The sequence below is a fragment of the Saimiri boliviensis genome, chromosome 6 (assembly GCF_048565385.1).
Source record: "Saimiri boliviensis isolate mSaiBol1 chromosome 6, mSaiBol1.pri, whole genome shotgun sequence".
Classification (NCBI taxonomy): domain Eukaryota; kingdom Metazoa; phylum Chordata; class Mammalia; order Primates; family Cebidae; genus Saimiri; species Saimiri boliviensis.
In genome coordinates this window covers 115056591-115083932 of record NC_133454.1, presented here as the reverse complement: position 1 = coordinate 115083932, position 27342 = coordinate 115056591, and the positions used below count along the sequence as shown (strand labels likewise).

General features: G+C 51.8%; 1 protein-coding gene across 2 annotated transcripts; it reads left to right on the top strand.

Annotated features, from left to right (window-relative positions):
• Positions 1 to 25927, top strand: SPI1 (Spi-1 proto-oncogene). Of its 2 annotated transcripts, none has more exons than XM_003920065.3 (5): positions 1 to 252; positions 2749 to 2845; positions 21835 to 22022; positions 22842 to 23004; positions 25227 to 25927. In XM_003920065.3, the coding sequence occupies exons 1-5, from the start codon at positions 208 to 210 to the stop codon at positions 25544 to 25546; spliced, it is 813 nt and encodes a 270-aa protein (XP_003920114.1). In that variant the 5' UTR covers positions 1 to 207; the 3' UTR covers positions 25547 to 25927. The 2 variants fall into 2 exon arrangements, with proteins under 2 accessions (XP_003920114.1, XP_010332598.1); XM_010334296.3 differs by having other exon boundaries at positions 2746 to 2845.
• Positions 25928 to 27342: the final 1415 nt, after the last annotated feature.

Genomic DNA, 27342 nt, shown 5'->3' with positions numbered 1-27342 from the left:
GCAGGCCGTCGATAAAATCAGGAACTTGTGCTGGCCCTGCAATGTCAAGGGAGGGGGCTCACCCAGGGCTCCTGTAGCTCAGGGGGCAGGCCTGAGCCCTGCACCCGCCCCACAGCCGTCGAGCCCCCGACGGGGCACCCCATCCTGAGGGGCTCTGCACTGGCCCCCACCGAGGCAGGGGATCTGACTGACTCGGAGCCCGGCTGGATGTTACAGGCGTGCAAAATGGAAGGGTTTCCCCTCGTCCCCCCTGTGAGTACCGGGACTTCTATACCAGCCCAGCCCATGGCCCTCGGACGCCTGCCTGCCTGCCCACGAACCTGCCAGCCCACCCGCTGCCCTCCTGGCGTGCTATCTGTGGGAAGTCAGGGTTTCCTCCCTGGAGCTCCTGGCCTGAGACTCAGCGAAGGGGCCATTGGCTTCCTCGGAGCATGCCCTGGCGGGCTGAGGCCGGGCCACGGTGGGGCTGTGATCGGTGGGGCCTGAACAGTTATTTATAGACAGGGCTTGGGTGGCAGGCGGAGGCCGGGGCTCCTGGGGAGGGTGCTGGGCTGAGGATGGTGAGGGCGGCAGCAGAGAGGTACAGGAGGGAGATGCGGAGACTGGCTATGGGGAGGCCGGTCCCCTGGACAGGAAGGGGTGAAGGCAGAAGGCAGCAGGCAGAAGTCTTGGCCATGGCCTTGGGGCTCCTGGCGACCGAGGCTGATGGAACTCTGGGTCCCCAACGCCCAGGCTGGGGCCTGGCACAGAGGACATGATTGTTGACCAAAGGGTCTGAGCCATGGGCCACGGCGGGGCCACAGGAGGCAAGGGCCGGTGCTAGGAAGGAGCCCGGAGTGGAGCTGAGACAGTACAGTTAGGGTCGGCCCCAGGGCTGGAGTTCAGGGGGAGTCGTGGCAGGGGACGGGGCTGGGACAAGGCCGGGACTGAGATTGGGGCTGGGTAGGACCTGGGGTGAGCATGGGACTGCAGTTAGAATGGGGGCTGAGGCTGGGACAAGGACAGGGACTGGGTCTTGGGGGTGAAGAAGCAGGAGCCCGAGGGGAACCTGAGAAGATCGCCACTGCTCCTCACTCTCAGTGACAGTTGCAGCCGAGGCAGATGTCAGACCAGGGTCCCTCTGAGAGGACCCTTCTCCCTTTTCCTACCCCACGTCCTCTCAGGGGTGGGGAGGCTTGAGGGGAGCCAGGAAGGGCTTGGCAGGCTGCCCCCTGACTCCATGTCCCTGGCCTACAGGCAGCTCCCTTCCCCCACTGTGCGCTGGCTCAGAGCCACCCCAGGAGGCTGGGAGGCACCCCAGGTCTGACATCACCCTGACCAGACCAGAGCCGGCCTGACATCCTGCAGAGGCTGCGCTGCCTGGAAACCCAGAGGGGCAGGCTCTGTCCCGGGCTCCCGGCCTCCCGACTCGGCCAGTCAACCCACTGTGGTGTCCACACCGTTACCCCTTCCCACCTGGGACCACAGAGGGGTTGGCGCAGGCAGAGGGGGACGGAGGTTGTCTCAGGAAGACCCAATTCTGCCTCAAGAAAGCCGCAGGCCCACTGTCTCTGACCCCTGACCTCTCAATGCTGAGCTCCAGGTGGAGCTGGAGGGGAGGCAGAGCTTCCTGGGCTGCCTCTAGGTTCCCCAGCCCTCTCTGCAGCTCCAGGGTTACTCTGAGTGTCTCTTGGTAGGGTGGGCTCCCAAGGCAGCCCCGGCTCCCTAAGCCCAGCCCTGAGGGCCGCAGGGACTGTTGTGCAATCCCGGGGCACACGCTGCGGGGGCGGGGAGGCCTGATGACTGTTGGGAAGGCTCCGGGTGTGCACGGCCCTGTGTCTGTGCCAGTCGGGGGAGGAGGACAGGGAGGAGGGAGGAAGGGGGGGAAGAAGAGGAGGAAAGGAGGACAGGGAGGAGGGGGAGGGAAAGCAGGACAGACGGGAGTGAGGAGGGGGAGAAGGAAGCAGAGGCAGCAGAGGGGTGGGTGAGGAGGGAAGGCGGAGGATAGGGAGGACTCAGGAGGGAGAGTGAGGGGATCAAGGCCCTCCATGCGCTGGGCCCCCAAGCCTGCCTGGGTGACCCCTGCACCAGCCATCAGTGTGGATGGCACTGTGGTGCTGCTCGTGCCCCGGCTGTGTGAGGGGCCCAGGCTGTAAGAGCAGGGCTGGGCAGGCAAGTGTGTGCGGGTGAGTGTGGGGGCGCACGGTGAGTGGCCCTGGGGGTGTGAGTGTGCGTGTGGCTGGCTAGAACGTGGTGTTGTGCGAGTGTCAATCAAGGCGACTCCGTGTGCCCACGAGCTGAGTGTACCATGTCTCCGTGAGGTGGGTGACCTCTGAGTGGGCGTGAAGATGTGTGTGTGGGGGACAGCGTGTGTGAGCCTGAGAGTGAGTCTGTGTGTGGGACTGTGTGAGGGGGTCACAGGGATCTTGTGGACCTGTGTATCAGTGTGACCAGGAGAGGTGTGTGGGATGAGGATGAGGGCACACGGGAGTGAGTGGGTGTGAGCGGGAGGGGGCTATGGGGCGTAGCCCAGCGGAGGGGGACCCCAGTCCTCTTGACCTCTGGCCTCCAAGGTCCCTGTCACCCCTTTTCAGGCCTCCTGAGTCCCCTGCACTACTCTCTGTCCCAATTCCAGGCAGAGGGAGGGCTGTAGGCCCAACGCAGCCACTGAGCCAGAGAAGGTGGTGGGCACCCAGTGTGCTGGGGTGCTTCAGGCCTGGCTGGGGTCCCCCATCATGGTGCAGGCCCTGACGCCTCCTTTCTCAGCAGCCATCAGAAGACCTGGTGCCCTACGACACGGATCTGTACCCACGCCAAACGCATGAGTATTACCCCTATCTCAGCAGTGATGGGGAGAGCCACAGCGGTGAGTGCCCATCCCCTACCCCCCACCCCCCACCCAGCCTGGGCTCCTGGGATCTGGAGAGAGAAAAAGAAGAAATGATTCCCAGGACTTCTTTGGAATTCTGAGAATCAGATCACATTAGCTCTCCGGGGGAGCGAACTGCAACATCGTTGTGCACTCCCACCCCTGAGCCTCGGTTATTGAGCTTCTGCAGGGTGTCGAGGCGCAGGGTTTATGTCTTCCACGGTTATCTTCTGGTTCTGCCCTTGAGGTCTTGTTTATAAACAAGGAAACAGGCTTAGGGTACTAGGAGACTTGCACCAGGTCACATGGCTGCCGGGTGGAACCCAGGTCCGTCCGCTCCGGGTCCTGTGCTCTTTCTTCCGCCCCTGCCTAACTACCCACCTCTTCTTCTCTGTTCTCGTCACTCTCTTTGTCCCAAACTCCCCTTCAACGCATCCGCACTCTCTGCCGTGTGTGGTTAGCAGGGTTTCCCAACCGCGGCATCGCTGACATTTTGGGTGGGATGACTCCGGGGTGGACTGTCCCGGGTACCATAGGAAGCTTAGTGGCATCCTTGCTTCTACCCACCACATGCCAGGGGCATGGCCAATCATGACAACCAAAAATGTCTCCACCCATTGCCAGATCTCCCCAGGGAGGCAAAATCACCCCGAGTTGGGAGCTGCTGGGCAAAAGGAAACCCTATAGGGACCTCTTGCTGAGCAGAGGCTGAGGGCCCCAGTGCTGAGGTGGGAGGAAGAGGTCTTGGCCGGGGGTTCCTTCTGTCTGTCCAGTCCTACTGGATCTGACTGTCCACCCCAAGGCCCAGCCTCCATCCTGGAGCAAATTCAGGGGATGGGAGAGAGGCATTAGGTGCCTGGGACCTGAGCAGGGGGCTGTGAGAGGTCGTCCGAAGTGGATCTTGGCTTATTGGACATCCCTGACCCAAAGCGAGGTGGCCCAGTCAGTGGGTGAGTCGGGGGATTCCTCAGGGCATCTGGGACCTGGGCAGACCAGCGACTGGGGTGTCTGCGCCCCAAATGGCAGAGGCCCACAGTCAAGGAAGGTGTCACTCCTGAAGGCCACCCCTTCGGCCAGTCATGCCTGAAGCTCTGTTCTGCGGACACGCCTGTGACGTCTGGACCTGATGGACCCATCTAGGGATCCACATGTGCCTGGCCACAGCTAGGGCCCTCCCATCTGGAGGCCAAGCTTGGAGAGCAGCTTCACTGGGAACTCAGGCTGGAGGCCGCATCCCGGGAGTAGATGGTGGATATGCCTCCAGGTCACAGCTTTTTTTTTTTTTTTTGAGACGGAGTTTCGCTCTTGTTACCCAGGCTGGAGTGCAATCGCACGATCTCGGCTCACAGCAACCTCTGCCTCCCGGGTTCAGGCAATTCTCCTGCCTCAGCCTCCTGAGTAGCTGGGATTACAGGCACGTGCCACCATGCCCAGCTAATTTTTTGTATTTTTAGTAGAGACGGGGTTTCACCGTGTTGACCAGGATGGTCTCGATCTCTTGACCTCGTGATCCACCTGCCTCGGCCTCCCAAAGTGCTGGGATTACAGGCTTGAGCCACCGCGCCCGGCAGGTCACAGCTTTAGAATCTTTAGGGTTAGAAAGCCTTACAAATATCTTTTTTTCATTCCTTCAAGCTTATTTGTGATTATGTAAGAAACACATCCTCTCTGTGGAAAACCCAGGCGATGTAGAGGGAAAGTCCCTCTCCTCCATTTCCATCCCAGCTCTCCCCACCAGGGCGAAGAGCCAGGTCTGGGGGACCCAGAGACCGCACCCCCACCTTCCCACTAAGCAGTTCCAGGACCCCAGGAGGCCCCGCTGGGCCCCAGGACGGGCGCCCCCTGGTGGCCCGGCTCCCCACAAACAGTGCTGCTGGGCCGCCTCCATTGAGGACGCATTCTCCCTGGCCCAATCCCCATTCTGTTCACCAGGCTTGGGTGCATTTCCTTCCGGTAACATGAGGGCACTGCCCACATAGCTGGAAACCACTGAGGCCTGGGGCTGGGCCTGATGGAGTGAGCACTTTAGAGAAAGCATGTGTTTTCCTGGTTCAGGGCCCAAGCAGGTTCCTTACATATGGGGTGGGGCTCTAGGAATGACTCCTGATTGGATGCCTGGGCACCCCGTTTTGGTCACAAACCCCCAGTTCCTCCAGAGCCTCCACCAGCATTCCCAGGCATCCTCGGCCCTGCCCCTGGCCCGCTGTGAATCGTTACCAAGCAGGGCATCTGAGCTGTCCCTTTCTTTTTTTTTTTTTTAAGACTCAGTCTTGCTCCTGTCTGCCAGACTGGAGTGCAATGGCGCGATCTTGGCTCACTTCAACCTCCACCTCTGGGGTTCAAGTGATTCTCCTGCCTCAGCCTCTCGAGTAGCTGGGATTATAGACGCCCGCCACCAAGCCCGGCTAATTTTTGTATTTTCAGTAGAGACGGGCGATTCACCATGTTGGCCAGGCTGGTCTCGAACTCCTGACCTCAGGTGATCCACCCACCTCGCTTGGCTTCCCAAAGTGTTGGGATTACAGGTGTGAGCCACTGCACCCAGCCTTCTTTTTGAGACAGTCTTGCTCTGTTGCCCAGGCTAGAGCACAATGGCACAATCTCAGCTCACTGCAACCTCTGCCTTTCAGGTTCAAGCTTGTCTCTTGCCTCAACGTCCCAAATAGCTAGGATTACAGGTGTATACCACCATGCCCAGGGCTAATTTTTGGTATTTTTAGTAGAGTTGGGGTTTCACCATGTTGGCCAGGCTGCTGTCAAACTCCTGACCTCAAGTGATCCACTTGCCTCACCTCCTAAAGTGCTGGGATTACAGGTGTTAGCCACCGCATCTGGCCTGGGCTGTCCCTTTCTATACCCACTGGAATGTATTGTCTGAAGACTCAATAATAGAGACTCCCACACACTTCCATCAATTTCTGCCCGTCCTCTTTGTCCACATTTTTAGGTACCAAAGCTTAGTGAAAAAGCTTTGGCCCAGCCCTGGCTTGCCAGCTGTGAAACTTGGGGCAAGTAACATAACCTCTCCGTGCCTCCGTTTCCCCATTTATAAAACTTCGAGAATGAAAAGACTTACTTCCTAGAGCTGTGATGATTCAGCGAGGTAAAACATGTAATCTGTGAGGTAGGGTCACGTGCAGAGGACGAAGCCCATGCTAGCTTCACTGCATCCCCCAAGGCAGGAGGGACAAAGCAGCTGGGGAGTGGGAGAAGCACGGAGGACTCTGTGAGAGACCAGCTGGGTCATTTTCCACTGACCCAGGAGATGGCCAACCTGCCACCCACCCCCACATCCGTGCACTCACCCTCCCATCCACCCACCTGCTCGTCCATCTTGCCAGCCGCTTCCCATCTGATCTACTTATCCTCCCTTGTCCATCAAATAGTCTCTGAGTACAAGCCATGTACCAGACATTGCTGTAGGCTCTTGGGGGGGGGTCCATGATGAGCCCCCCGACACTGCGCTCACAGAGCTCACCCTCCAGCGAGGGAATGGGGATAGAAACAATCAGACAAGCAGACCATTTTCCGCAGATGTAATATGGAGTGTCTACACCGGGGGCTGCTTTCTTTTGAATGGCCAGGAAAGGCCTTTGAGGAGGTGGCAGCTGAGCTAAGAGAAGGAACTCGTAATTCCCATGTGACCACAGGTAGGGGAGAGGTACTCAAGGTGAAGGGGACAGAAAGTGCAAAAGCACAGAGGACACTGACGGAGGACCAGAGAGGCCAGTGGGCACAGGGCAGGGGACAGAATAAAGGGGTCAGCTGCTCACACAGCCTTGCAGGCCATGGCAGGAGTTTGGATTTTATCACACACACAATGGGAAGCCACTAGGGGTTCTGAGAAGGGAAATGACATGATCATGATCTAAATAACCTTTCATGTATGTGTGTGTGTATGCTGACAGTTTTTTTTTTTTTTTTTTTTGAGACGGAGTTTCGCTCTTGTTACCCAGGCTGGAGTGCAATGGCACGATCTCGGCTCACCGCAACCTCCGCCTCCTGGGTTCAAGCAATTCTCCTGCCTCAGCCTCCTGAGTAGCTGGGATTACAGGCATGTGCCACCATGCCCAGCTAATTTTTTTTGTATTTTTAGTAGAGACGGGGTTTCACCATGTTGACCAGGACGGTCTCGATCTCTTGACCTCGTGATCCACCCGCCTTGGCCTCCCAAAGTGCTGGGATTACAGGCTTGAGCCACCACACCCGGCCATGCTGACAGTTTAAAATACAATCTTTTTTTTTTTTTTTTTTTTTTTTTTTTTTGAGAAGGAGTTTCGCTCTTGTTGCCCAGGCTGGAGTGCAGTGGTATGATCTTGGCTCACTGCAACCTCCACCTCCCAGGTTCAAGCGATTCTCCTGCCTCGGCCTTCCAAGTAGCTGGGATTATAGGTGTGAACCATCATGCCCAGCTAATTTTGTATTTTTTAGTAGAGATGGGGTTTCACCATGTTGACCAGCCTGGTCTTGAACTTCTGACCTCAGGTGATCTTCCCACCTCGGCTTCCCATTCCCAAAGTACTGGCGTTACAGGCATGAGCCGCTAGACCTGGACTTTTTTTTTTTTTTTTTTTTTTTTGAGATAGCGCCTTGCTCTGTCACCCAGGTTGGAGTGCAGTGGCATGAGCATAGCTCACTGCAGGCTTGATCTCCCAGGCTCAGGTGATTCTCCCACCTCAGCCTCTGGAGTCATTAGGACTACAGGCACCTGCCACCATGCCCAGCTAATTTTTGTATATTTTGTAGAGATGGGGTTTCACCATGTTGCTGAGGCTGATCTCAAACTCCTAGGCTCAAGTGATCCACCCACCTTGGCCTCCCAAAGTGCTAGGATTACAGGTTTCCTAGCCAGCACCTGACCAAAATATTCTAATTTTTATTTTTATATATTTTTGAGGTTTTATTTTTATTTATTTTTCTAGATGGAGTCTCCCTCTTTCACCAGGCTGGTGCATAGTGGCACAATCTCAGCTCACTGCAACCTCTACCTCCTGGGTTCAAGCTATTCTACTGCCTCAGACTCCTAAATAGCTGAGATTACAGGCACGTGCCACCACATCCAGCTAAATTTTGTATTTTATTTTTATTTTTTGAGACAGAGTTTCACTCTTTCACCTAGGCTGGAGTGAAGTGGCATGCTCCTGGCTCACTGCAACCTCCACCCCCTGGGTTCAAGTGATTATCCTGCCTCAGACTTCTGAGTAGCTGGGATTATAGGTGCCCGCCTCCATGCCCAGCTAATTTTATTTTTAGTAGAGATAGGGTTTTGCCATTTTGGCCAGGTTGGTCTTGAACTCCTGATCTCAGGTGATCCACCCCCCTCAGTCTCCCAAAGCGCTGGGATTGCAAGTGTGAGCCACCATGCCCAGCCTTTTTTTTTTTTTTTTTTTTTCTACAGGGTCTCGGCGGGGCACCATGGCTCATGCTCATAATCCCAGCACTTTGGGACCCTGAGATGGTTGGAACACTTGAGGTCAAGAGTTTGAGACCAGCCTGGCCAACATGATGAAGTCCCATCTCTACTAAAATACAAAGATTAGGCTGGGCACAGTGGCTCGCGCCTATAATCCTAACACTTTGGGAGGCTGAGGCGAGTGGATCACCTGAGGTCAGAAGTTAGAGAACAACCTGGCCAACACGATGAAAGTGGTCTCTACTAAAAATACAAAAATTAGCCGGGCATGGTGGTGGGTGCCTGTAGTCCCAGCTGTACTCAGGAGGCTGAGGCAGGAGAACTGCTTGAACCTGGGAGGCAGAGGTTGCAGTGAGCCGAGATCATGCCACTGCATTTCAGCCTGGGTGACAGAGCGAGACTTCATCTCAAAAAAAAAAAAAAAAAAAAAAGACAGGGTCTCACTTTATTACCCAAGGTGGAGTGCAGTGACGCAATCTTGGTTCACTGCAGGCTCTACAAGATTCAAGCGATTCTTCTGCCTCCGGCCACCAGCTAGCTGGAACTACAGGCTTGTGCCAGCCCTGGCGAATTTTTTGGTATTTTTAGTAGAGATGGGTTGCCCAGGCTAGTCTCAAACTCCTGGGCTCAAGGAATCCTCCTGCCTCAGCCTCCAAAACTGCTGGGATTAGAAGTGTGAGGCACCACACCCAGCGTAATTTTTTATTATTAAAGTAACAGATACTCATTGCAAAAACTTTAAAAATACAACATCATATCAAGTATACATCCCCCTCTTCCCAATCTCATTTCCCACTGAGAGCACCTTAGTCTATCCTTATAGACATTTTATTCTGCATACACAATCCTAAGTGTTGGTAAGTATATATACATACACGTGCATATTTTATTCATTCAATAATGGAATTTCATGTCATGCCATTCTGCAATTTGCTATTTTTTACTTTATCATGTAGGCATTTCTCCATGACATATGTAGCATATCAGAGATTGATAAAAGCTATTTTTTCCAGTCTTTCTATTCCAGTCCTATGTAAATGTACAAATCCAGATGTGGAATACTTAGAGCATTATTCATTAGCAAACATTTATTGAGTACCTCTGATGTGCCAGGCAGAGACAAAACAGTTTGATTTTTTTTTCAGTTTGAGATATTTTCTATTTACTTGTACGATCAGAATTCAACTTTAGTTATTTGCAACACACACACATACACACATTCACATTTCTCCACACATCCCCAATTCATTACTGTATATGGTAACTTTTATTAAATCGGCATTTGAATTTTCCATTGTTATGACTGTGTGGCTGCTCCTGACAGCTGAGCCACATGGCATCCTTTCCTTACCTGTACTTTTTCACCCTCGTATTTCTTTTCTTTCTTTCTTTCTTTTTTTTTTTTTTGAGACGGAGTTTCGCTCTTGTTACCCAGGCTAGAGTGCAATGGAGCGATCTCGGCTCACCGCAACCTCCGCCTCCTGGCTTCAGGCAATTCTCCTGCCTCAGCCTCCTGAGTAGCTGGGATTACAGGCACGCACCACCATGCCCAGCTAATTTTTGTATTTTTAGTAGAGATGGAGTTTCACCATGTTGACCAGGCTGGTCTCGAACTCCTGACCTCTGGTGATTCACTGGTCCTGGCCTCCCAAAGTGCTGGATTACAGGTGTAAACCACAGTGCCTGGCCTCATTCGCATATTTCTGAGGGGCAATGTAGCAAGGAGATAAAAACCCTTCTTCTGAAACCAGGCTGCTGAAACTCATCCCCCATCCCCTCCATTGCCATGTTGGGTGACCATGGGCAAGACCTCCAGCTTCTCTGTGTCTCAACTTCTTTATAACAATTCCAACTTCACAAGATTGCTGTAAGGATTGAATGAGCTGCTGTAGGTCAAATGCTTAGAACAGTGCACGTTTTGCACAGATCTGTTATCATTATTATCTCCCAAGAAAGGGTGTATGGGAGGTGACATTTTTGTTGTGGTGGTGATGGTTTTATTTTGTGTTTTACCTCTTGTCTTTTGTTCTGTGCTCTCACTTGATTAATCATAGTTTGGCTGTGTATGGAAATCTAAGTTGAAAATCATTTTTTCCCTTAGAAATTTGAAAGCATTTTCTACTGTCTTCTGGTTACTAGAATTTTTCCTATGAAGTCTGATGCCACTCCGTGTTCTTTTAGATTTCTTTTATAAATAACTTAGTTTTTTCTGTTTGTTTGTTTCATTTGCTTTTTCTCTCTCTCTTTTGTTTTCTTTCTCTGGAAGTTTTTAGTATCTTCTCCCAATACCTCAGCGTTCAACTAAGTAAACTTTTTAAAAGATCACCTGACACCTGTAATCCCAGCACTTTGGGAAGTCGAGGCAAATGGATTATGAGGTCAGGAGTTCAAGACAGCCTGGCCAAGAGGAGAAAACCCTGTCACTACTAAAAATACAAAAATTAGCCGGATGTGTGGTGTGCGCCTGCAATCCCAGCTACTCAAGAGGTTGAGGCAGGGAATTGCTTGAACCCAGGAGGTGGAGGTTGTAGTGAGCTGAGATCATGCCACTGCACTCCAGCCTGGGTGACAGAGCGAGACTCTGTCTAAAAAAAAAAAAAAAAAAAGTCAGTCAGGGTGGAGAGTAGATGGAAAAGAGGCAAGAATAGGAGCTGGAAAAAAAAAATTGAGGAAACTATTGGAATAATACAGGGAAGAGATGGTGGCCTGGACAAGAGTGGTAGCAACAAAGACAGAAAGCTGGGGGGACAGATTGAAGATAGATTTTGAAGGACTTATAGGATTTACTGTTTTTTATTACTCTTTTGTTTGCTTGCTTGCTTTTTTGAGACAGAATCTCACTGTCTGTCACCTAGGCTGGGGTGCAGTGGCATGATCTCAGCTGACTGCAACCTCTGCCTCCTGGGATCGAGAGATTCTTGTGCCTCAGTCTCCCGAGTAGCTGGGATTACAGGCATGCACCACCACACCCGGCTAATTTATTTTTTGTGTATTTTTAGTAGAGACAGGGTTTCACCATGTTGACCAGGCTGGTCTCAAACTCCTGACCTCAGGTGATCCACCCACCTCGGCCTCCAAAGTGCTGGGATTACAGGAATAAGCCACTGCACCCGGCCTATTGCTCTTTTTAACTGTGGTAAAATACACATAACATTAACCTTTTTTTTTTTTTTTTTAACCATCTTAACCGTTTCTTTACATTTTAAGTGTTTAGTTCTGTGAGATTAAATATATTCACCTTATCACTACCATCCAGCTCTATAACTCTTTTTAAAACTTTTTATTTACTATTTTATTATACTTTAAGTTCTGGGGTACATGTGCAGATCATGCAGGTTTGTCACATAGGTGTACGCGGGCCGTGGCGGTGGTTTGCTGCATCCATCCCCCCGTCATCTACGTTAGGTATTTCTCCTGTTAACCCTCCCCAGTCCTCCCCACCCCCATCTCTATAACTCTTCCTCTTGCAAAACGGAGACCCTGTATTCATTGAACAACTCCCCGTTTTCCCTCCCCACAGCCTCTGGCAGCTACCATTCCACTTTCTGTCCCTATGAACTGGACTATTCTAGGTCCCCCCATGAGTGGTATTACACAGTATTTATGACTTCCTTTAGCATAATGTTCTCGAGTCTTACTCATGGTGTAGCATGTGTTAGAATTTCCTTCATTTTTAAGGTTGAATCGTATTCCATTGTGTGTGTGCGCGCCACATTTTTTGTATCCATCCGCCCGACACTTGGGGTGCTTCCGCTGTTTGGCTGTTGTGAATAACGCTGCCATGAAGAGGGTTGTAGGAAGACCCTGTTTTTGGCCGGCCACGGTGGCTCACACCTGTAATCCCAGCACTTTGGGAGGCCGAGGCAGGCGGATCACGAGGTCAGGAGATGGAGACCATTTTGGCTAACACGGTGAAACCCCGTCTCTACAAAAATACAAAAAAAATTAGCTGGGTGTGGTGGGCCGCATCTGTAGTTTCAGCTACTCAGGAGGCTGAGGCAGGAGAATACCAGGGAGGCAGAGGTTGCTGTGAGCCGAGATCGCCCTACTGCACTTCAGCCTGGGCAACAACCTCTGTCTAAAAAAAAAAAAAAAGTCTTTTTTTTTTTTTTTTTTTTTTTTAACATGGGGTTTCACCATGATGGCCAGGCTGGTCTTGAACTCCTGACCTCAGATGATCTACCCATCTTGGCCTCCCAAAGTGCTAGGATTACAGGCGTGAGCCACCGCACCCGGCCAAAAAGACTTTTTAATTTTTCAAAATATATACCCAGAAGTAGGATTGCCACATCACATGGTAATTCTATTTTTTTTTTTTTTTTTTTTTTTTTTTTTTTTTTTTTTTTTGAGAGGGAGTTTTACCCTTGTTGCCCAGGCTGGAGTGCAATGGTACCATCTCAGCTCACTACAACCTCTGCCTACCGGGTTCTAGCGATTCTCCTGCTTCAGTCTCCCTAGTAGCTGGGATTACAGGTGCTCACCACCATGACCAGCTAATTTTTTGTATTTTTAGTAGAGATGGGGTTTTACTATGTTGGCAATCTACCTGCCTCAGCCTCCCAAATTGCTGGGATTACAGGCATGAGCCACTGTGCTTGGCTACAAGTATTTTAATTTTCTGCATCTTCACCAACACTTGTTATTTTCTGTGGGTTTTTTTTTTTTTTTTTTCATAGTAGCTATCCTAATGAGTGTGCTGGAATTTGCTATTTATTTATTTATTTATTTATTTATTTTTATTATTTTTTTTTTTTTTGAGACAGAGTTTCGCTCTTGTTACCCAGACTGGAGTGCAATGGCGCGATCTCGGCTCACCGCAACCTCCGCCTCCTGGGTTCAGGCAATTCTCCTGCCTCAGCCTCCTGAGTAGCTGGGATTACAGGCACGCGCCACCATGCCCAGCTAATTTTTTTTTTTTGTATTTTTAGTAGAGACGGGGTTTCACCATGTTGACCAGGATGGTCTCGATCTCTTGACCTCGTGATCCACCCGCCTCGGCCTCCCAAAGTGCTGGGATTACAAGCTTGAGCCACCGCGCCCGGCCGGAATTTGCTATTTATGATACAGTGGTTTTGTTGATTTTTTTCTTTTTTTTCTTTTTTTTTTTTTTAGACGGGATCTTACTCTTGTCCAGACTGGAGTGCAGTGGCACGATCTCAGCTCACTGCAACCTCCACCTCCCAGGCTCAAGTGATTCTTCTGCCTCAGCCTTCCGAGTAGCTGGGATTACAGGCGCATGCCACCACACCCAGCTAATTTTTGTATGTTTAGTAGAGATGCAGTTTCAGCATTTTGGTCAGGCTGGTCTCGAACTCCTGACCTCAAAGTACCCACCCGACTTGGCCTCCCAAAGTGCTGGGATTACAAAAGTGAGCCACTGTGCCCAGTCTATGATAAGACTGATGAAGAAAAGAAAGTTCCAAAATGTGACTTTCTATCCATCCTTCCATCCATCTAATTTCCATATACTTCTTTATCCTTTCATATCACTATCTACCCATTCATTAATTTATTCACACAGCTATCTACTTGGCCACCTTTCCAACTGTCCTTGCCTCTACCTACCAAGCCCTCCATCTTGCATGGCCTATCCATCTAACAAATACATACTAAGTATCTTTTATATGTCAGGCCCGTTGCTAGATGCTGTGGAATGAATAAAACACAACTCCTGCAAGATCCAGCTTTGTAATAAGGGAAAGAATTAGAGCTCTAATAATTAGAATCCAAGGTAGAGAGTAACAAGTGCCATGAAACCTGCAGGTCTCTGTTCTCTGAGCCTGTTTCTTTTTTTCTTTCTTTCTTTTTTTTTTTTTTTTTGAGACTGAGTTTCACTCGTCACCCAGGCTGGAGTGCAGTGGTGCTATCTCGGGTCACTGTAATCTCCGCCTCCTGGGTTCAAGCGATTCTCCTGCCTCAGCCTCCCATGTAGCTGGGATTAAAGGCATGTGCCGGCTGGGTGCAGTGGTTCAAGCCTGTAATCCCAGCACTTTGGGAGGCCGAGGCAGGTGGATCACAAGGTCAAGAGATCGAGACCATCCTGGTCAACATGGTGAAACCCTGTCTCTACTAAAAATACAAAAAATTAGCTGGGCATGGTGGCACGTGCCTGTAATCCCAGCTACTCAGGAGGCTGAGGCAGGAGAATTGCCTGAACCCAGGAGGCGGAGGTTGCGGTGAGCCGAGATCGCGACATTGCACTCCAGCCTGGGTAACAAGAGTGAAACTCTGTCTTTAAAAAAAAAAAAAAAAAAAAAAAAGGCATGTGCCATCACCCCCAGCTAATTTTGTATTTTTAGTAGACATGAAGTTTCACCATATTGGCCAAGCTGGTCTCAAACTCCTGATGTCAGGTGATCCACCTGCCTCGACCTCTGAGCCTGTTTCTACGTCTGAATAATTTTCAGGAGAGGCTGGGCCTCAGGAGCCCTAGTCTAGAGGTTGATGATCTTGTGAGAAGGTGTTTTTCTTGGCTCCTCCTTTCTTGATTCCTCATCTTTCTTCTCTGTTTGGATCACACTTTTGTTCCCCTGGGAAGAGCCCGGGCTTCAGGCTGGAGATTCTGTTCTGAGGAGATAAGGTCAACTGAATGACACTTAAAGCTTGACATCTTTTGTGTGGTTGTTTTGAATGTGATTTTGTTTTTGTACTGGTGATGTACAGGTGTGACACCAAAACACTGAGTAAGACTAGGGATGTGTGGGTAGGACTTTGGTCCCAGATTGAGAACTGCTTTAGAGGGAGGAAATGAGAGATGAAGACGAATGGGTCATTTCTGGCTGGCTGGATGACAGTTGGATGGATAATGGTTCAATGATGAATGGATGATGAAGATAGATGGGTGGGATGATGGGGGATGATGGATAGATGCAGGGTGGATGAAGAATGACAGCTGATGGGTAATGATGGTGGTCAGGTGGATAAGAGCTGTCATTAAAATCTCTCAGTGAAGGCCCGGCGCAGTAGCTCAAGCCTGTAATCCCAGCACTTTGGGAGGCCGAGGCGGGTGGATCACAAGGTCAAGAGATCGAGACCATCCTGGTCAACATGGTGAAACCCCGTCTTTACTAAAAATACAAAAAATTAGCTGGGCATGGTGGCACGTGCCTGTAATCCCAGCTACTCAGGAGGCTGAGGCAGGAGAATTGCCTGAACCCAGGAGGCGGAGGTTGAGGTGAGCCGAGATCGCACCATTGCACTCCAGCCTGGGTAACAAGAGCGAAACTCCGTCTCAAAAAAAAAAAAAAGGAAAAAATCTCTCAGTGAAATCACCAAGGCATGTGTATACCTATGTAACAAACCTGCACGTTCTGAATAAAACTTAGTATAATAAAACCAGGTTTTATAATAAAACTTAGTATAATAAAACTTAGTACCCCAAAACTTAGTATAAAAAAATAATTTAAAATAATAATAATAAAATCTCTCAGTGTTGGCTTGGCACGGTGGCTCACGCCTGTAATCCCAGCACTTTAGGAGGCCGAGGCAGGCAGATCACAAGGTCAGGAATTTGAGACTAGCCTGGCCAACATGGTGAAATCCCATTTCTACTAAAAATACAAAAATTAGCCAGCGGGGTGGCACATGCCTATAGTCCCAGCTACTTGGGAGGCTGAGGCAGGAGAATCACTTGAACCCAGGAGGCGGAGGTTTCAGTGAGCCGAGATTGTGCCACTGCACTCCAGCCTGGGCGACAGAGGGAGACTCCATCTCAGATAAATAAATAAACTCTCAGTGTCACCCCAGGTCTTAAAGTTTTCATTAATCATCTTGTTTCTCAGAGGTGGTATGGTATAGTGGTAAGATTTCAGTCCTTGAGTTCAGATACAGGTGGGTTTGGATTCTGATTCCATCGATGTCTGCTGCAGACAAAGGACTTAACTTCTCTGAGCCACAGATTCCTCCTATGCAAACAATAGATAATACTATATAGCCACCTCCTGAGAGCTAGGGTTAGGATTAAATGAGATAATGTGGATTGAATACTTAGTGCAGTGTCTGGTATCTTAAAAAATACGCTAAAAGCTAACTTTTGTTAATCCTTTTTTTTTTTTTTTTTTTTGAGACGGAGTTTCGCTCTTGTTACCCAGGCTGGAGTGCAACGGCGCGATCTCGGCTCACCGCAACCTCCGCCTCCTGGGTTCAAGCAATTCTCCTGCCTCAGCCTCCTCAGTTGCTGGGATTACAGGCATGGGCCACCATGCCCAGCTAATTTTTTTTTTGTATCTTTAGTAGAGACAGGGTTTCACCATGTTGACCAGGATGGTCTCGATCTCTTGACCTCGTGATCCACCCGCCTCAGCCTCCCAAAGTGCTGGGATTACAGGCTTGAGCCACCGTGCCCGGCTACTTTTGTTAATCCTTTAATCAAATATCAAGATCTGCTGTGTGTTGGGTGCCTAGGTCTGTAGAAAGGAGGGTCCAGAGCCATCTCCAGATATGCAAATGCATTATATTCTTTCCTGGAGCTGCGAGTCATGCTGAGGGGCACATGGGTGGCCCCTGAACGGATGGTCTGGGCGGCCCAGTGAAGGGACACAGATACAGCAATGCGTTGTAGAAGACTCATCGGGAAAGGAGGTCCGAGGAGCCCAGGCGTGCCGGCCTTCGCACTATGGATTCCTTGTATTGTGTTTTCACAGAGGGCCCTGTATTTGGAATGGTTCTGTCTACCAGACAGCATTTATTACCTAATTGCCTGAGCACTAAATCAAGGGTAAAGGCGAGGTTTCCGTTGGGACTTCGGAAACCTTAATTGTAGCTCGGGAGTCTCTTTCGGCCTTCAGGAGAGCCCGGGTGGAGTCCCAGTTTTTGTGAGCACAGAACCCTCCTTGGAGGCCTGCATGTGCAGATTCCCGGCTCCTCTTAGTGCTTCTGCTCCGGGGGTCTCCAGCAGGGCCCCACATCGACAGGCTTTCCCAGCCCCTCCCAGTGACGGATGAAGGTCAACTGAGACCAGCTTTGGGAAATGCTGGCCCAGGCTGGGACCACCGCAGTCAGGTCATCGGTCTAACGTGGAGCTAGAACAGAGGCGGCGGTGGGGAGGAAAAGGGAGCAGTCAGGTGCCTCTCACCCCACACCTAAGGGCTGCATGCGCACAGGGTCCCGCAGCCCTGGCGTGCAAGTGGGTTCAGGGATGGGTTGTTGAGAGCAGAATCCATAGCCATTATACCAGGACGTGGGCACTCCAACTTAGGCAGGGGAAGCAAAAATAGGCAGATCCAGGAGTGGGGCTGAAGCGGGGATCTACAGCTGGAGAGGAATCCGCTCACCAAATCCCAGAGCCCCAGGGCAGCCTCCTCACTAAAGAGCAGAGTCAAACTCTCCCACAGCGAGGAAAGCTTCGGGATCTTGTTAACTCACTGCAAGATGAAACAAGATGAAAGTACGAATTAAGTTTTGTTTTGTTTTTGCTTCAGGTTTAGATGATTTTGCAGAGGAGAGTCTGAGAGGTCTCCTTTTTTTTTTTTTTTTTTTTTTTTTTTGAGATGGAGTCTCGCTCTGCCACCCAGGCTGGAGTGCAATGGCACGATCTCGGCTCACTGCAACCTCTGCCTCCCTGGGTTTAAGGGATTCTCCTGAGTCAGCCTCCGGTGTAGCTGGGATTACAGGCATGCGCCATCACCCCCAGCTAATTTTGTATTTTTAGTAGAGACGGGGTTTCACCATATTGGCCAGGCTGGCCTCAAACTTCCAATGTCAGGTGATCCACCTGCCTCGACCTCTGAGCCTGTTTCTACGTCTGAATAATTTTCAGGAGAGGCTGGGCCTCAGGAACCCTAGTCTAGAGGTCGATGATCTTGTGAGAAGGTGTTTTTCTTGGCTCCTCCTTTCTTGATTCCTCATCTTTCTTCTCTGTTTGGATCACACTTTTGTTTCTCTAGGAAGATCCCAGGGCTTCAGGCTGGAGATTCTAAAAATACATTAAAAAACAAAAAGAGGCAATAATTCATTGGTTCGTGAATGTTTGTTGAGTGCCTACTGTATTTAGACCCTGGGAATATAGAGGTGAGCAAAACCAGGCCCTGCCCTCATGGTGCCATGCTCGGGCGCCAACTGCAGAAACAACATGGTCCCCTAACATTATTTCTCTGGGCCACTGACCAGGGTGGCCAGGAGCAGGGAGAAGAAGAGGAAAGAAACATATTAAAAGCATTTGTGTGCCGCGCACAGTGACTCATGCCTATAATCCCAGCACTTTGGGAGGCCGAGGCAGGCAGATCACAAGGTCAGGAGTTCGAGACCAGCCTGGCCAATATGGTGAAACCCCATCTACTAAAAATATAAAAATTAGCTGGGCGTGTTGGCAGGCGCCTATAGTCCCAGCTACTCTGGAGGCTGAGGCAGGGGAATTGCTTGAACCCGGGAGGTGGCGATTGTAGCCAGCCAAGATTGCACTCCAGCCTAGGTGATAGAGACTCCATCTCAAAAAACAAACAAACAAACAAAAAAATGTTTGTGGTATGCTTGCTTAAGTGCTAATCCAGGCTTTTTTTTTTTTTTTAGTTAAACATAATTTTTTGTAAGCCCCACCCCCTGCACACTGAATACCTTTTTGTTAAGAGACAGGCAGTGGCTCATGCCTATAATCTTAGCACTTTGGGAGGCTGAGGTGGGCAGATCATGAGGTCAGGAGTTCAAGACCAGCCTGGCCAACATAGGGAAATCCTATCTCTACTAAAAATACAAAAATTAGCCAAGCATGGTGGTGTATGCCTGCAGTCCCAGCTACACGGGAGGCTGAGGCAGAAGAATCACTTGAACTGAGGAGATGGAGGTTGCAGTAAGCCAAGATTGCGCCATTGCACTCCAGCTTGGGCAACAGAGTGAGACTTCATCTCAAAAAAAAAAAAAAAAAAAAAAAGAGACAGGGTCTCACTCTGTCACCCAGGCTGGAGGCAGTGATGTAGTCATAGCTCACTACAGCCTCAAATTCCTGGGCTCAAGCGATCTTCTTGTATCAGCCTCCCCAGTAGCTGGGACTACAGGTGGGCTCCACCATGTCAGGCAAATTGAAAACAAATTTTTGTAGAGATGGGGTCTCACTATGTTGCCCAGGCTGGTCTCAAACTCCTGAGCGCAAGTGCTCCTCCCTCCTCAGCCTCCTGAGTAGCTGGGATTATAGGTGTAACCACACTCAGTGGGAATCCAGGCTCTTTAAAATAAACTATTATTATTGTTATTAATGATAATGATGAAGTGAATGTTTATCAAGATCTTACTTTGTGCCGAGTTGTAGTCTAAGCACTTTGGAAGCAAGAAGTAATTTGCTTCTCAAAACAAGTCTATGTCACGGGTATAACTGTTGGCCCCATTAAACAGATGAGGACACTGAGGTTTGGCGATACAGAATGACCTGACCATTGTCACACAGTGGTAAATGGCAGAGCCAGAACTTGAACCCAGGACTGCCTTTCTCTCCTCTCTGCTATTGGCTTCCTAAAGGTAGGAGTCTGGGCTGTCTAGACTGTGGGGCCAAATAATTACACATGTAGAACAGGGCCTCAGTAACCACCCAGGTATGTTTCTGACTTACACCGTGGGGAATGACAAGCTGGGAGAGAAAAAAAAGGCTCGTCCATGGTCATACTACAAAGCCACCGCTGAGCATGATTAGAAAGCGGGGACTCGGATCCGGTCCAGACCCCAAATTCATCATTATTTATTAGGGACGTGTGAGTAGGTGTTTATGTGAGACGGAAAGAGAGAGAGAGGCAGGCAGTCATTTGCACACATGTACACACACGTACGCGCACACACACACGTACACGTGGCTGGTGGTAGACTTATTCCAGAGCCACTGCATGGACCTGGAGTCTCATAATGCTCCCTCCTTGGCCCACATGAAACAGTCCCTCTGGTCACTTTATTACCACGCTTCACTTTGGACCCTGAATTGTGCCCAGGAAGTCCCGCAGACGCGTGGCAGTTTTTGTTCCTGGAAAAGGTGCTCAGTCCCAAGCCCAGTCCCAAGACAGGGCTTTCAGTGGCATGGAGTTATTGCCCAGACTTGAGTCCACCCCACCGCAGACTCCGAAGGGACCCACAAGTGCTTTTCCAGGAAAGTCTCAGGTCCCAGGAACACAGGCGCCACTGCCTAAAAGTCTCAGGTCATAGGAACACAGGCGCCACTGCCTAAAAGTCTCAGGTCCCAGGAACACAGGCGCCACTGCCTAAAAGTCTCAGGTCATAGGAACACAGGCGCCACTGCTGAAGGTCATGGCTTCGAACAGGAAGGGCCACCGTGTGTCTGGACAAGTTCTGGTGTGTGAGAAATGTCAGCCCTGTGACTTTGCTGTCACACCTTGGCCATATGACAAGGCTCTGTGTGTGTGTGTGTGTGTGTGTGTGTGTGTGTGTGTGTGTGACAGAGCAAGACTGTGGGCAGCCAGGGAGCTGAGGAACCCATGAGAGGTTTTTTTGGTTTATTTTTTGGTTATTTGTTTTGAGACAGAGTCTCACTCTGTTGCCAGGCTGGAGTGCAGTGGCACAATCTCGGCTCACTGTAACCTCCGCCTCCTGGGTTCAAGCAATTCTCCTGCCTCAGCCTCCTCCTGAGTAGCTGGTACTACTGGCATATGCCACCACACCCGGCTGATTTTTTGTATTTTAGTAGAGGCAGGGTTTCACCATGTTGGTCAAGATGGTCTTGATCTCCTGACCTTGTGATCCACTTGCCTCAGCTTCCAAAAGTGCTGGGATTATAGGCATGAGCCACCCGCCTGGCTGGGAAGTTTTAAGAGGGGAAGGGCGGCCGGGCGCAGTGGCTCAAGCCTGTAATCCCAGCACTTTGGGAGGCCGAGGCGGGTGGATCACGAGGTCGAGAGATCGAGACCATCCTGGTCAACATGGTGAAACCCCGTCTCTACTAAAAATGCAAAAAACTAGCTGGGCATGGTGGCGCGTGCCTGTAATTCCAGCTACTCAGGAGGCTGAGGTAGGAGAATTGCCTGAACCCAGGAGGCGGAGGTTGCGGTGAGCCGAGATCGCGCCATTGCACTCCAGCCTGGGTAACAAGAGCGAAACTCCGTCTCAAAAAAAAAAAAAAAGAGGGGAAGGGAATCAGTTTAAGAGGGGAAGGGCCCCTGAGGGCCTGCTCTGGTGCTGGTTTACAAATACCACCTCATTCATATCCTCCCAATAGCTCTGATCCCCATTTTACAGGCGACTCAACTGAGGTTAAAGGGCCACATATGTGCCTGAGATAGCACAGCAAGTAAATGGCTGAGCCAGGATTAGACGCTCAGTCTGTGTGACTGCTCAGGAAGCAGGATGGAATTGCTGAGAACATGAGCTTCAGTTTAGACCAGAGTCCTGGCTCTGTCCCTGACACTTGTGACCTTTGGGCATGTTATGTGGCTGCTCCAAGCCTCAGCGTCCTCATCTATAGAATGCAGTCCTAGAGTAACCGTGCAGGTGGCGAGCGTTAAACGAGATGGTTAACGTAACCCGCCCAGCCTGGTGCAAGGCAAAGGCCCGCTGTGGCCTGGCAGTATTATTTAATGTTACTGTAACGTTTTCCCGCCCTCTCTGACCCTGAGCTCACCCCATGCTGCCTTGCTGTCCCCTGCAGACCATTACTGGGACTTCCACCCCCACCACGTGCACAACGAGTTCGAGAGCTTCGCCGAGAACAACTTCACGGAGCTCCAGAGCGTGCAGCCCCCGCAGCTGCAGCAGCTCTACCGCCACATGGAGCTGGAGCAGATGCACGTTCTTGACACCCCCATGGTGCCACCCCACGCCAGTATTGGCCACCAGGTGCGTGCCATCGCCTGCCCCGTCCCCCAGGAGACTGCCAGGCCTGTGGTGGGGCCCGGGAGCTTCACAGGAAGCTGACACAGGCTCTTACCCAACTCGGCTTCCTGCCCCACGGCGCCAACGGCGGCTGCAGCCCCAACGGCTGCCGCCTGACCCCCCGAGTGACCTCGTGACCCCACACCCCTTATCTCCTCTTGCCCCAAGGATGGACATACCCCAGATAATTCTCGCACCCTCACTGAGCCTCCCCACCCCAAAGTCTTGTTGTGGGCACTCCTGGCCCTCAGTGTCTGCCGCCCCTATTCACAAGGCCTCATGAGTCCCGCACCAAGCCACTTAACGCCTCCACTGACCCTGCCTCTCCCCAGTGACCCTCCCTACTGACCTAACCCGGATCAATGACTTCTGCTGACCTCTACCACCCCTACTGACCTCCAGGGTCCCTCCATTCGCTCATCACCCTGCCTATCAAACCCCCTTCCAGACCCAACGCACTGGCCCCCAGCACACCCACTTCTGACCCCAGCCCATTGCGGGGTCACACAGCACCTCCACCAGGAGGACAATCAGGCACCGCAGCCCTGAACTGGGAGGCTCAGCTGGGAGTGCTGGGTGGGCTGGATGTCAGCACCCCTTGCCCCACAGCCTGCATTCCGTGTGCAGCACCTGGACTGGCCCTCACTTTCCCCAGTCTCCTGTTGCCTGCCATCATCCCCTGCCCTCTGCCCTCCCTCTTCTCTCCCCAGCTAACCTCCCTCCCAGCCCCCTGAGCTGTAAGCTGGCCCTTCCTGACTCCGATCTCCTTCTCCCACTATCCAGGTCTCCTACGTGCCCCGGATGTGCCTCCCGTACCCGTCCCTGTCCCCAGCCCAGCCCAGCTCTGATGAGGAGGAGGGCGAGCGGCAGAGCCCCCCACTGGAGGTGTCTGATGGCGAGGCGGATGGCCTGGAGCCTGGGCCTGGGCTCCTGCCCGGGGAGACAGGTGGGGTGCTCGGCCCTCCAACCCAGCCCCGCCCCTGACTGTGTCTGTGCCCTGCCCCCTCCCAGCCAGGCTAACTGACCCAGCAGCCATGCCACTGAGTGCATGTATGTGTGCCATGTTTGCCAATGTGTGTGTTTTGTGGGGCTGTCTGTGGCTGTCTCTGTGTGCGTATCTGCTGTGAGTGCATGCAGGCATCTCCATGAAGTGTGCCAGATGTGTGTGTCTCTCTGTGCCCCGAGTGTGTGTGGATCTGGGTGTGTGTGAGCAAGTGTGTGTGAACAGGTACGGGCAGGTGAATGTGTGTGAGTGGCTGTGTGAGTGGGTGTGTGGAAGGTGAATGTGAGAGCTGGTGTGGATGAGTGGGTGTGGGCATGTTTGTGTGTGTGTCAGCATATGAATGCATGTCAGTGTGTGAGTCTGTGCATGTGTGTGTGAGGTGTGCAGGTATGATCACGTGAGTGGGTGTCAGCAGTGTACATGCATGTGTGAGCAGGGATGTGATCATGGTGTGTGTGAGTGGGTGTGTGTGAGCATGTGTGTGAGCAAGTATGTACATGTGAATGTATATATGAGTGGGGGCATGTGTGATAGTGTGTGAATGGTCATGAGTGTGGGAGCAGGTGTGTGTAAGTGGATGTGAGTGGGTGTGAATATGCTTGTGTATGTAAGCAGGTGTAAGTGTGTAAGCAGGAGGGTGTGAACTGGGGTGTGTGAGCATGTATGTGTATATGTGAGGTTTGTGCATGTATCTGAGTGGATATGTGTTTTAGCATGTGTGAGCATGTATATGTTCCTGTGTGTGAGGGGGATGAGGGCATGTTTGAGCATCTGCATGTGTGAGTGGTGTGCATGTGAGTGGGTGTGTGAACAGGTGTGAGAGCAGGTGTGTTAATGAGAGTGTGTGAGAACAGGTGTGAGTGGGCTGGGCGCAGTAGCTCACACCTGTAATCCTAAGCACTTTGGGAGGCCGAGGCAGGTGGATCACCTGAGGTCACGTTTGAGGCCAGCCTGGCCAACACGGCGAAACCCCGTCTCTACTAAAAATACTAAAATTAGCCAGGCGTGGTGGTGCACGCCTGTAATCTCAGCTACTTGGGAGGCTGAGGCAGGAGAATTGCTTGAACCTGGGAGGCAGAGGTTGCAGTGAGCCGAAATCGTGCAATTGCACTCCAGCTTGGTCAACAAGAGCAAAACTCTGTCTCAAAAAAAAAAAAGGATGGCTATGAGTGGGTGTGATGTTCGAGTGTGTGTGTGAGCAGCTGTGAGTGGGTGTGTGAGCAGAATGTGTGTGAGCAGTTTTATGTGTTAGCAAATATAAGCATTTGAGTGTGCAGGTGGGTGCCCGAGTGGTTGTGAGCAGGTGTGTAAGCATGCAGGTGGCTGTGGGTGTCACCATGGGTGTTTGAGCAGAATGTGCGTGCATATGTGAGCAGATGTGAGGTGCAAGTGTGTGAGTGGTGTGATGTGAGCGGGTGTGAATGAGGTGTGAATGAGCTGGTGTGAGCGTGTGTAAGCACATGTGGGGGCAGGTGTGAGGTGTGAGCGTGCATGTGAACAGGCACGTATGAGGTGTGAGCATGTGGTGTGAGCATGTGTGTGCAGGTATGAGTGAACAGGTGTGTGGGTGTGTAAGATGTGAGCATGTGAGGTGTGAGCTTGTGAGTGGGTGCAAATGTGAGGTGTGAGCATGTGTGTGAGCATGTGTGTGTGAGCATAAGTGTGTGTGAGACCGGGTGTGCACTGTGAGCAGGTGTATAAACAGGTGAGGTGTGTGTGACCGTGGGTGTGAGCAGGTGTGAGCATGTGTGAGTGGGTGTGTGCGTGTGAATGGTGTGAGGTGTATGAGGATGTGTGCGTGTAAGCAGGTGCGTTGTATGAGCAAGTGTGTGAGAGTGTGGGGCATGAGAATGAGTGTAAGCAGATGTGTGTGTGTTATGTGGGTATGTGAGCATGTGTGTGAGTGGTGCGGTGTGTGTGGGGGTGTGCACGGTGTGAGTGCATGTGTGGTTGTCAGTGGGTGTGAACGGGTGTGTGCGAGCAGGTGTTTGTGTGTGTGCATTAACGTGGGTGCGTTGTGTGTGCACACCCGGTGCGGGCTGGGGTAGCCATTTCCCTGCCTTTCCCGGCCACCCCCGTTCCCGGGTCCCCGTGCGTGCGCGTGGCGGTGGGGGCGGCTCCTGTGTGGGCCCCGGGCTCCCTCCCACCGGGCCCTCCCCCCGCAGGCAGCAAGAAGAAGATCCGCCTGTACCAGTTCCTGCTGGACCTGCTCCGCAGCGGAGACATGAAGGACAGCATCTGGTGGGTGGACAAGGACAAGGGCACCTTCCAGTTCTCGTCCAAGCACAAGGAGGCGCTGGCGCACCGCTGGGGCATCCAGAAGGGCAACCGCAAGAAGATGACCTACCAGAAGATGGCGCGCGCGCTGCGCAACTATGGCAAGACGGGCGAGGTCAAGAAGGTGAAGAAGAAGCTCACCTACCAGTTCAGCGGCGAAGTGCTGGGCCGCGGGGGCCTGGCCGAGCGGCGCCACCCGCCCCACTGAGCCCGCAGCCCCCGCCGGGCCCCGCCAGGCCTCCCCGCTGGCCATAGCATTAAGCCCTCGCCCGGCCCGGACACAGGGAGGGCGCTCCCGGGGCCCAGAGGCAGGACTGTGGCGGGCCGGGCCTCGCCTCACGCGCCCTCCACCCCCTCCAGCCCCTCCCCACAGCCCGCTTCCCCACCCTCCAGGACTCCGCCCCGGCTGCGGGAGGCCACCTGGGCCTCGGAGGCCACCTGGGCCGCAGACCCCACCGGGGCAACCTTGCTGAGGACGACCCGGGGTACTTCCTTGGGAGTCTCAAGTCCCTATGTAAATCATACCTCCCGTCACCCCTCCCACCCATTAACCTCCTCCCCGAAAACCAGTAAAGTTATTATCAGTCCATCCTTTGCAGCACAGAGAGTCTCCTTGAAAACTTGCTGTGTACCTCCTCTGGCCCCTGTGTGCTGCGGCGTCTCTTTTTGTCATTTGTCCGTCGGGTGTTTACTGAGGACTGTACCCAGTGCTGGACCCTGGGGACCTGAGGACCAGTGACACACAGCGCCTGACCGGGAGTCAGAGTCTGGTGAAAAGCACAAGTCCTCAATTGTGATTAGGGGAATCGATCCCGTTTTAAAGCTCTCTACTCCTGACAGGTTTGTTGTTGTTGTTGTTGTTTGTTTTTTTGAGATGGAGTCTCACTCTGTTGCCCAGGCTGGAGAACAGTGGCATGATCTTGGCCTACCACAACCTCTGCCTCCTGGATTCAAGCGATTCTTCTGCCTCAGCCTCCCGAATGGCTGGGACGACAGGCGGGCATCACCACGCCGGCTATTTTTATTTTCTTTTCTTTTTAGTAGAGACAGGGTTTCACCATGTTGGCCAGGCTGGTCTGGAACTCCTGACCTCAGTTGATCCGCCCACTTCAGCCTCCCAAAGTGCTGGGATTACAGGTGTGAGCCCGGTGGTTTTTTTTTTTGTTTGTTTTTTTTAAGCCTTGAGGTTTGAACTCATATGATGATGACTATAGCAACAACATTGGATTTTCTGGTCAGTTAGTACCTGCCAACCTTGAGATGTGGAGTCTAATATCACTCCATTTTATAGAATGGGAAACTGAGGCTTGCAGAGGCCAAATAGTTTGCCCAAGATCACAGCCGCTGAGTGGCCGAGTTGGATCACACTCTGAGTCTGTCCCCGACACGTCAATGCGGAGTAGGAGGCTTTGCTTATCTGGAAGAGGATACTCTTCAGCATTCCGAGGGCAGGAATTAAGTCCCAAAGCTCCTGTGGGCCACAAAGCATTCTCAGCAGCTGCACACCCAGCAGGACCTTAGACTCAGGTGAATCCCTGGTGCGACCCCCGTGTTCAGTTTGCTCTCTAGCTCCTCGCCACAGCAAGAGAGAAACAGACCAAGTCTTCCTTCAGACAGTAGCAAGAAGTGGCGGCGGAGAGCATGGGAGTGAGGGACTTCCCAACGCAGTCAAAGACCTCAGGGAACCCAGATTCTGGGACATTATCATAAGGACGAACAGCCCTGCATACCTCCTCACCCACAGAGGGCTCACAGCAACTCAACACAAGAGAAGGCAAAATGGCATCATGTCTTCATTATGTTAGTTATTCTCCCAGGCTGGATCGCACTGGTACCAAGACGGCTCATTGCAGGTTTGACCTCCTGGGCTCAAGCGATTCTCCTGCCTCACCCTCCGGAGTAGCTGTGACAAGTGCATCACATGCCTGGCTGATTTGTGTATTTTTTGTAGAGGTGAGGTTTCACTGTGTTGCCTGGGCTGGTCTTGAACTCCTGAACATAAGT

Bases quoted from the DNA above. Each gene is read 5' to 3' on its own strand.
- SPI1 (XM_010334296.3), top strand. From the start codon at position 208: ATGTTACAGGCGTGCAAAATGGAAGGGTTTCCCCTCGTCCCCCCT. The intron at 22,023-22,841 runs GTGCGTGCCATC...CCCACTATCCAG, and splicing joins ACGCCAGTATTGGCCACCAG to GTCTCCTACGTGCCCCGGAT. The intron at 23,005-25,226 runs GTGGGGTGCTCG...CTCCCCCCGCAG, and splicing joins GCTCCTGCCCGGGGAGACAG to GCAGCAAGAAGAAGATCCGC.